The sequence below is a fragment of the Coregonus lavaretus genome, assembly GCF_964263955.1.
Source record: "Coregonus lavaretus genome assembly, chromosome: 19".
Lineage (NCBI taxonomy): Eukaryota > Metazoa > Chordata > Actinopteri > Salmoniformes > Salmonidae > Coregonus > Coregonus lavaretus.
In genome coordinates this window covers 14,764,929-14,775,471 of record NC_140006.1, presented here as the reverse complement: position 1 = coordinate 14,775,471, position 10,543 = coordinate 14,764,929, and the positions used below count along the sequence as shown (strand labels likewise).

Genomic DNA, 10,543 nt, shown 5'->3' with positions numbered 1-10,543 from the left:
AGTAGGCAAATGCTCACCTTCGATGGCCACTGGCACGCTGGAGTAGTGTGCTCTTCACGGATTAATCCCGGTTTTAACTGTACCGGGCATATGGCGTCATGTGGGCAAGCGTTTTGCTGATGTCAACGTTGTGAACAGAGTGCCCCATGGTGGCAGTGGTGTTATGGTATGGGCAGGCATAAGATACGGACAATGAACACAATTGCATTTTATCAATTTATCAATTTGAATGCACAGAGATACCGTGACGAGATCCTGAGGCCCTTTGTCGTGCCATTCATCCACTGCCATCACCTCGTTTCAGCATGATAATGCATGGCCACATGTCGCAAGGACCTGTACACAATTCCTGGAAGCTGAAAATGTTTCAGTTCTTCCATGGCCTGCATACTCACCAGACATGTCACCCATTGAGCATGGTGGGATGCTCTGGATCGACGTGTATGACAGCATGTTCCAGTTGTAGTTGTTGCATGTTGCGTTTACATTTTTATTCAGTGTAGCAGACACAGGTCAAACCATTTATCTTTAGCAGCATCATGACATTTTCTCCTCTTCCCCCTCCCTCGTTTCTTCCATCTCACCTCCTCCTCTTCTAGCAGATCCCCCTCCTCCTCAGAGTCATTGAGATCCTGGCTCTCCCTCTCCCTCTTGATGCTCTCCTCCTTCTTGTTGCTGCAGTGCTGCTGTGAGGACACCTCTCCAGGCTCAGGCTTTGCACCCTTCCCATCTGTTACAGAAAGAGAGCGCGATCCGGGTCAAACAAGCCAGAGAAAAAGAAGGCGTCAAAAGAAAGTTCAACAATGAAATCCCTTAACTATGCATACAAGTCATAAGAATGCTGAGATTGCTGGTATACAGTGGGGGGAAAAAGTATTTAGTCAGCCACCAATTGTGCAAGTTCTCCCACTTAAAAAGATGAGAGAGGCCTGTAATTTTCATCATAGGTACACGTCAACTATGACAGACAAATTGAGGGGAAAAAATCCAGAAAATCACATTGTAGGATTTTTTATGAATTTATTTGCAAATTATGGTGGAAAATAAGTATTTGGTCACCTACAAACAAGCAAGATTTCTGGCTCTCACAGACCTGTAACTTCTTCTTTAAGAGGCTCCTCTGTCCTCCACTCGTTACCTGTATTAATGGCACCTGTTTGAACTTGTTATCAGTATAAAAGACACCTGTCCACAACCTCAAACAGTCACACTCCAAACTCCACTATGGCCAAGACCAAAGAGCTGTCAAAGGACACCAGAAACAAAATTGTAGACCTGCACCAGGCTGTGAAGACTGAATCTGCAATAGGTAAGCAGCTTGGTTTGAAGAAATCAACTGTGGGAGCAATTATTAGGAAATGGAAGACATACAAGACCACTGATAATCTCCCTCGATCTGGGGCTCCACGCAAGATCTCACCCCGTGGGGTCAAAATGATCACAAGAACGGTGAGCAAAAATCCCAGAACCACACGGGGGGACCTAGTGAATGACCTGCAGAGAGCTGGGACCAAAGTAACAAAGCCTATCATCAGTAACACACTACGCCGCCAGGGACTCAAATCCTGCAGTGCCAGACGTGTCCCCCTGCTTAAGCCAGTACATGTCCAGGCCCGTCTGAAGTTTGATAGAGTGCATTTGGATGATCCAGAAGAGGATTGGGAGAATGTCATATGGTCAGATGAAACCAAAATATAACTTTTTGGTAAAAACTCAACTCGTCGTGTTTGGAGGACAAAGAATGCTGAGTTGCATCCAAAGAACACCATACCTACTGTGACGCATGGGGGTGGAAACATCATGCTTTGGGGCTGTTTTTCTGCAAAGGGACCAGGACGACTGATCCGTGTAAAGGAAAGAATGATTGGGGCCATGTATCGTGAGATTTTGAGTGAAAACCTCATTCCATCAGCAAGGGCATTGAAGATGAAACGTGGCTGGGTCTTTCAGCATGACAAGGATCCCAAACACACCGCCCGGGCAACGAAGGAGTGGCTTCGTAAGAAGCATTTCAAGGTCCTGGAGTGGCCTAGCCAGTCTCCAGATCTCAACCCCATAGAAAATCTTTGGAGGGAGTTGAAAGTCAGTGTTGCCCAGCGACAGTCCCAAAACATCACTGCTCTAGAGGAGATCTGCATGGAGGAATGGGCCAAAATACCAGCAACAGTGTGTGAAAACCTTGTGAAGACTTACAGAAAAGGTTTGACCTGTGTCATTGCCAACAAAGGGTATATAACAAAGTATTGAGAAACTTTTGTTATTGACCAAATACTTATTTTCCACCATAATTAGCAAATAAATTCATAAAAAATCCTACAATGTGATTCTCTGGATTTTGTTTTCTCAATTTGTCTGTCATAGTTGACGTGTACCTATGATAAATTACAGGCCTCTCTCATCTTTTAAGTGGGAGAACTTGCACAATTGGTGGCTGACTAAATACTTTTTTTCCCCACTGTACATACAGAGTACAAACCAGCTCATGAATTTTTTTTATGTTATAAAAGTTGACTGTCCACATAACCTGGTTCAAGCATTTACCATGTAACCCTGAAGGAGGCACTGCGTGCCGAAACATTGGTTGCCATACCAATTCAATGTTTGGGAGCATAGTGTGCAACTTTCTTTTTGTAAAAGCTTTGAACACATGGTTAAGGTGACACTCCTGCACTCTACCTGACTTCTTGCTGTGGTCCTTCTCCATAAGCTCTAGGCTCTCCAGCAGGTAGTCTACTTTGTGTTTAATCATTGTCAGCTCCTTCTTGATGGTCTGCAGGTCATCTGTTTTCACTGAGAGAAAAGAGACAGAACAAATTGGGATAAAGGTTTAAGAGATAGCTCCTTTGATCACACTACCTTATGAAGCTCTGTATTAAAGCGCTGTGTGAGTAACTTTCATTAGCAACATGCGATTAACCTCAAGCCCAGCACCGTGAGCATCAGGGCATAAAATAAACGTTTTGGTCCACCAGCCAAAATCGAGGTGGAATAGGCTATATAGGATTCGTAGTTCTTTGACTTTGTGCAATACATTTACCAGCAATTAAACAAAAACGGCAGAAATACTTTGAAAACAGCTACTGCAGCATTTATTTTACTATAAATGTGATCATACTTGACTATTTCTATTTGCAAATGCGAGTGACACACTTCACACTGTGGAGCCCTGACCACCCTCCAACGTAGCTGGTGAAATATACATCTTACCCGCCAATGCCAAAATCGACCTGCATTTGGCAGGTGTTGGGTGTTAATTTTAGGCCCTGGTGAGCATTGACAGCAGGTACTGCATGAGGATGCTACAAATAGTCTACTGTGCAATGTGCAAAGTGTATTACAAGTAGTGTGCTATTCGAGTGGCTAGAGAAGAGAGGGCTGGGCACGGACTTGTTCTTGAGGATGCCCTCTGGCTGCTCTTGGAGGAAGAGGAGAAACTGGCCTTGGCGCGGCGGCTGCCCCCTCCAGTCATGCTGACCCGTGGGCGCTTGGACGGGATCACTGCTCGGGACATGGGTGGAGGAGGAGGAGGGGGCACGCGGGATGGGTACGAGTACACTCTGAGAATAGAACAGCGAGTAATGAATGAACAATCTACTGCCTTTACACTAATTCTGCTTGCATATTGAGTTATCTACACTAAAGAAAAATATAAACACAACATGTAGTGTTGGTCCCAAGTTTCATGAGCTGAAATACATCCCAGGAATTTTCCATACGCACAAAATGTTTAATTCTCTCAAATGTTGTGCACAAATTTATTTACATCCCTGTTGGTGAGCATTTCTCCTTTGCCAATATAATCAATCCACCTGACAGCTGTGGCATATCAAGAAGCTGATTAAACAGCATGATCATTACACAGGTGCACCTTGTGCTGGGGACAATAAAAAGCCACTCTAAAATGTGCAGTTTTGTCACACAACACAATGCCACAGATGTCTCAAGTTGAGGGAGGGTGCAATTGGCATGCTGACTGCAGGAATGTCCACCAGAGCTGTTGCCAGAGAATTTAAATGTTCATTTCTCTACCATAAGCTACCTCCAATGTCATTTTAGAGAATTTGGCAGTGTGTCCAACTGGCTTTACAACCGCAGACCACGTGTATGGCGTTGTGTGGGCGAGCAGTTTGCTGATGTCAATGTTGTGAACAGTGTCCCATGGTGGCGGTGGGGTTATGGTATGGGCAGGCATAAGCTACTGACTGGCATTTTATTTATGGCAATTTGAATGCACAAATACCGTGACGAGATCCTGAGGCCCATTGTGAGACCATTTTTTTAAAGGCATCCCTGACCAACAGATGCAAATCTGTATTTCCAGTCAAGTGAAATCCATAGATTAGGGCCTAATGAATTTATTTCAATTGACTGATTTCCATATATGAACTAACTCAGTAAAACCATTGAAATTGTTGCATGTTGCGTTTATATTTTTGGTCAGTATAGTTAAATAGAGCTGAAACATAGGATGTGGGAACAGACAAAGCACTGGACTCACCTGTCATAGTAATCTCTCTGGAAGTCGTAGTCCAGATCAAATGTGGGACTACTGTGGGGAGAAGAAAAATAGTTGTATGCATGTATGCAGTGGAGAAGAGGAATTATCAAAGTAAGAGTAAGATTGAGACCCAGAGGTGGCTCACATTTGATATTAGATATTTAAAAACTTGGTTCTTTACATTGAATCAGACCTGTACATGTCTCCCGCCAATCGCTTTGTGGTCTTTGACCTGTGGGGTTTGGGTTCTCCAGCCAAGTTAATGTCTGAGGAAGAGAGAGACAGTCAGTCTTGGTTGGCAGTTGGAAATACAATCTTTATCCATATTCAGTCCTTACAGAGGCACCTTTAAAAACTGTTCTCATCCTCCACAAGCAGGCCAGGTACTGTACCGAAAAGGTCTGTTTTGTCCAATACCCATTGAACCCTGAGTTTGAGGCATTGCTCACCAGCCCCAGAGGCAGGCTTTAATCCTTACCCAGCACCTGTCCCACGATCATGCGTCCGTCCTCGGCCCCTACGGCGGTACGTGCGCATCTCTCGTTGGCGAACTGGACGAAGGCAAAGCCCTTGTGCACAGAACAGCCCACGATCTTGCCGTACTTGCTGAAGATTGCCTCCACGTCTGCCTTGGTGACCAGGAGCGTGTTGAGGTTCCCGATGAAGACCCGCGAGTTGAGTGAGCGCGGGTCCGTCTTGTTGGTCACGTTGCTGGCCATCAGGCTGCTGGTGGTGGGGGACCGACTGGTGGAGGAGGGAGAGACGGGCGAAACCCCAATTATTAACTATGTCACTGCAAGATAACACTACTCAACCATCTTTATATACAAACAAAGCGAGTGGCAGGGAATGTTCAGAATGAACACTTGACCTTGTTCAGTGTAATATTATATCACCAAAATATGTAAAATAGTTTAAGCATCTCATGCACAAATTTGTTTGTGTCGTATCTTCAAATCAGATGTCCCATGTGTTGGTAGTGTAACAACAATTAGCCTTAAAAGGGATACTTTGGATTTAGGCAACGAGGCCCTTTATCTACTTCCCCAGAGTCAGATTAATTTGTGGATACCATTGTTATGTCTCAGTGTCCAGTATGAAGGAAGTTCGAGGTAGTTTTGCAAGCCAATGCTAACTAACGTTAGCGCAATGACTGAAAGTCTATGAGTATCTGCTAGTATGTATAGTAGATACCCATAGACTTCCAGTCATTACGCTAACACTAGTTAGAATTGGCTCGGAAAACTCTCTCGAACTTCCTTCATACTGGACAGAGACATAACAATGGTATCCACAAGTTAATCTGACTCTGGGGAAGTCGATAAAGGGCCTCTGCTAAAATCCCAAAGTATCCCTTTAATATCAGTAGTACATATACAGTATGTATGTCTAGGTTGGTGCATATGGTGCAACTCCAGGAGGTCCTACTGTAAAAAAAGGATTGGGAATAAGCACAATAAGTTGCATTAATATGCACAATAAGTAATCAAAGACAATAACTTCTATTACCATATGTGAAAAACACCATAACGTTGTATTTATGCAGACGTACAGAAGCTGCACATCACATTTCAATTCATACACAAACCACAACTCACTCAACAGCCTATTACAATTGAAATGTTCCTGGAAGAAACGGATGCACACGGGTGTCCACTGACTGTTCAGACAACAGGGTATTATATTAGAACAGTGTGGACGGGGCAGTGTGTGTTCCAATCCACCTGTAGCAGGTTTTGTTGCAGGGTTTGTTTTATATTGCCTGAATTGCACATCTGGGGCCATAGTTAACAAGTGTCTCAAAGCAGTAAATAGATAAGTGCTTGAACATTTTGAGAATGTCACGCTATAGGCTACTATTTAGCACTGTAAGCATATGGTCGGGAAAAGGCATGAGTGTGTACAAATTAGGTGCTTATAATATTAGTGGCACGTGGTAATTTAAGGAAAGCTGGGCAAAGGAGTTTGTGCACAATCGGACGTTAGGGAGTGAGATTTCTCACTGGCACTGCATACAACCTGAGTGTCAAAAAAAGGAGACGTTAACAACCATTGGGGGTTAAATAACCATCACTCACTCCATAGCGTCTGTGTGCAGGGCGATCGTCTGTCTGTCAGTCAGTCAGTTCTTTGACACTGAGCGCAGGGCCAGTGTGAACGGGCAGGTGTCTTGGGTGCTCTCAGCAAAAACTACAATTCCATCAGCACCCTCTCAGAATGCAGAACTTCGCCCCACGACTTATACTGAGGCGGGTGACAGAGAACACACCTCAGTGACATTGGATGTACAGGGTTATTACAGTCTTACCTGGTTGGGTTTTGCACATAATTCAGTTATGAGCCAAATACAGAGAAAACCAGGGTTTAGGGCCATCCTATAGAGGAGCATTCAGGCGACACCCTTTCTGCTATTGATGTGTAACAATAGGAGTTGCCTAGCCTACCAACTTGTTTAAGAGAAAGATGCAATATGCTTCAGGTACTTTTAGTGACAGATTATGCAACAGTATCAATATGTTGATTGCTTTTTTATTTTTTATTACCGGTCAGGCATCCATTGCAAGACTAAGTTACATCAACAGACAGTGGGCCTAGACCTGCTTAGCTCTAACTGTGATTAAGGGGAGAAGCAGTGGGAGGTAATGTGGTAACAGCTGACAAGTCTTCAAATGTACTATATGAGTAGCCGTGTGATGCACACAGAGAAATAACATTGGGACGTTATTTTGCATGAACACATTGAGAAGCTAAATAGTCTTTGTGAACGTAAACGAGGACATGTGGGCCTATGCCTACTTTGAGGATTTCACCAACAGTGAATGTTCTGTGCAGGGGCCACCAGAACACTCACGCTGCTCATGGGCCTTCAGCAGCACTGCATGCGGTGATGTGTGTGTGGGGAGGCGGGAGCTGTGCACTGTAGTGCTGAATGTCCCGACTCCCTTATTTCATAGAACCGAAGTGCACAATAACATTTGTCAGAGCAGATATATTGCATTGACTACCCCCCTTTGTTTTTACACTGCTGCTACTCGCTGTTTATTATCTATGCAGTCACTTTACCCCTACCCATGTACAAATTATCTTGACTAACCTGTACCCCCGCACATTGACTCAGTACCTTTACCCCCTGTATATAGCATTATTGTTATTTTATTGTGTTACTTTTTTTTCCACTTTCGTTTATTTAGTCAATATTTTCTTAACTCTATTTTCTTAAAACTGTATTGTTGGCACAAACCGTAATTCTGTTACCAAATTTTGCATCGGCACGGTTTCTCAAGTAAATGTGTTTTTGTAAAATGTTGTGGAAATTGTAAAAAGTAGTCCTTGTGCATAGAGTTGTTTGGTTTGTTTAACTTTGCAATCATTGGTTTTTGTTTGGCCTACATTTTAAAGTGAAATCTTAGTCTCAGCATCACTCTTATCGTGGAATTGCCCTGTACTAGGCATGTTCCAAAGATGAGACCAGACCAAACTAAAACTTGATTATTAGTAGTAGTGATGGGGGAGGGGAAATCGATAGTTACATATCGGGATATTGATTGACGCTATATCTTCTCATTTTGACAATACCACAATATTATCTTTGCGCTAGTTGGCTGTACCAAAACTCCAGTATTTTTCCTTAATTGTTTGCTCTCCATCTTCTTTTTAAATAGGGAGCCAATTTGTTTAGAGCACTTATTTCCATGACTGATCAAAACTCATTCTCATGGCTTTCTCGTCTCTCTGCAGCAGACATATGGTGAGCAATTGTTTGGAACATCGAATCGAAATAAAATCAGTATCAAATCGCGGCACCCAAGTATCGTGATAATATCGTGAGGTCCCCAGCAATCCCCAGTCCTAATTAGTAGCCTAATTAGATGGTAATTTTACATGAAGTAAAACATGTTGGAGCTTGCTTTAGCTCTTAAAATGTTTATGTTAGTGGAAGAAGTGTTCGGATTTTAGATTTGAAAAGCAGAGAAGTAGAATAAGATTTCATACCCAAGTTGTCGTCTAACTTGTGGGAAAAGTGGTCAAAACTGCAGTTGTTTCAAAGATTTGATGCGAAAAGTAGTTCAAGCGGGTAGTAAAATAAGGTTCATACACATTTTGACAGATGGAGAAGTCATGGAAAATCCATTAGTTTTAACCAAATTTCGATGACCAACCATTAGCGGCGTTTCTATGTACAGTTGAAGTCGGATGTTTACATACACCTTAGCCAAATACATTTAAACTCAGTTTCACAATTCCTGACATTTAATGCTTGTAAAAATTCCCTGTCTTAGGTCAGTTAGGATCACCACTATTTTAAGAATGTGAAATGTCAGAATAATTGTAGAGAGAATGATTTATTTCAGCTTTTATTTCTTTCATCACATTCCCAGTGGGTCAGAAGTTTACATGCACTCAATTAGTATTTGGGAGAATTGCCTTTAAATTGTTTAACTTGGGTCAAACGTTTTGGGTAGCCTTCCACAACCTCCCACAATAAGTTGGGTGAATTTTGGCCCATTCCTCCTGACAGAGCTGGTGTAACTGAGTCAGGTTTGTAGGCCTCCTTGCTCGCACACGCTTTTTCAGTTCTGCCTACAACTTTTTCTATAGGATTGAGGTCAGGGCTTTGTGATGGCCACGCCAATACCTTGACTTTGGTGTCCTTAAGCCATTTTGCCACAACTTTGGAAGTATGCTTGGCGTCATTGTCCATTTGGAAGACCCTTTTGCGACCATGCTTTAACTTCCTGACCGATGTCTTGAGATGTTGCTTCAATATATCCACATAATTTTCCTTCCACCCCCACAGCATGATGCTGCCACCACCGTGCTTCACGGTTGGGATGGTGTTCTTCGGCTTGCAAGCATTCCCCCTTTTCCTCCAAACATAACGATGGTCATTATGGCCAAACAGTTATATTTTTGTTTCATCAGACCAGAGGACATTTCTCCAAAAAGTACGATCTTTGTCCCCATGTGCAGTTGAAACCGTAGTCTGGCTTTTTTATGGCGGTTTTGGAGCAGTGGCTTCTTCCTTGCTGAGCAGCCTTTCAGGATATGTCGATATAGGACTCATTTTACGGTGGATATAGATAATTTTGTACCGGTTTCCTCCAGCATCTTCACAGGGTCCTTTGCTGTTGTTCTGGGATTGATTTGCACTTTTTGCACCAAAGTACGTTCATCTCTAGGAGACAGAACGCGTCTCCTTCCTGAGAAGTATGACGGCTACGTGGTCCCATGGTGTTTATACTTGCGTACTATTGTTTGTACAGATGAACGTGGTACCTTCAGGCGTTTGGAAATTGCTCCCAAGGATGAACCAGACTTGTGTAAGTCTACATTTATTTTTCTGAGGTCTTGGCTGATTTCTTATAATTTTCCCATGATGTCAAGCAAAGAGGCACTGAGTTTGAAGGTAGGCCTTGAAATACATCCACAGGTACACCTCCAATTGACTCAAATTATGTCAATTAGCCTATCAGAAGCTTCTAAAGCCATGACATTTTCTGGAATTTTCCAAGCTGTTTAAAGGCACAGTCAACTTAGTGTATGTAAACTTCTGACCCACTGGAATTGTGATACAGTGAATTATAAGTGAAATAATCTGTCTAAACAATTGTTGGAAAAATTACTTGTGTTATGCACAAAGTAGATGTCCTAACCAACTTGCCAAAACTATAGTTTGTTAACAAGACATTTGTGGAGTGGTTGAAAAACGAGTTTTAATGACTGCAACCTAAGTGTATGTAAACTTCCGACTTCAACTGTACGTATATATTTGTTTAAAGTATGTGTAATGTGGTGTTGACACTGGGAGGCTGCTCTCTGATCCCATGTACCACCTCCTGTCATAGTGCAAGGCACTTAACCCCTCACAAAGTAGAATACCTGTTAGGCAACTGTATAAAACATGTGGTCAACTGGGGAGCTACTGGGTGTGCAGGCTTTTGATCAAGCCCTGCTCAAACACATCAGAGCCAGTTTATCAAGGTCCATTTGAGCAACTAATTTCTAAAATGTGGTTTGTTAGAGGGGGACTGGAATAAAAGCCTG

At 42.9% G+C, this 10,543-nt stretch overlaps 1 protein-coding gene across 1 annotated transcript; it reads right to left on the bottom strand.

Moving 5' to 3' along the window:
• Positions 1–494: 494 nt before the first annotated feature.
• Positions 495–10,267, bottom strand: LOC311146979 (heterogeneous nuclear ribonucleoprotein C-like; the record flags this gene model as incomplete). The annotated part of the gene is made up of 7 exons (XM_084183587.1): positions 6,577–10,267; positions 4,977–5,242; positions 4,692–4,764; positions 4,499–4,549; positions 3,388–3,557; positions 2,677–2,790; positions 495–730 (listed from the first exon to the last, which is right to left on the bottom strand). The coding sequence occupies exons 1-7, from the start codon at positions 6,579–6,581 to the stop codon at positions 495–497; spliced, it is 915 nt and encodes a 304-aa protein (XP_084039713.1). The 5' UTR covers positions 6,582–10,267.
• Positions 10,268–10,543: the final 276 nt, after the last annotated feature.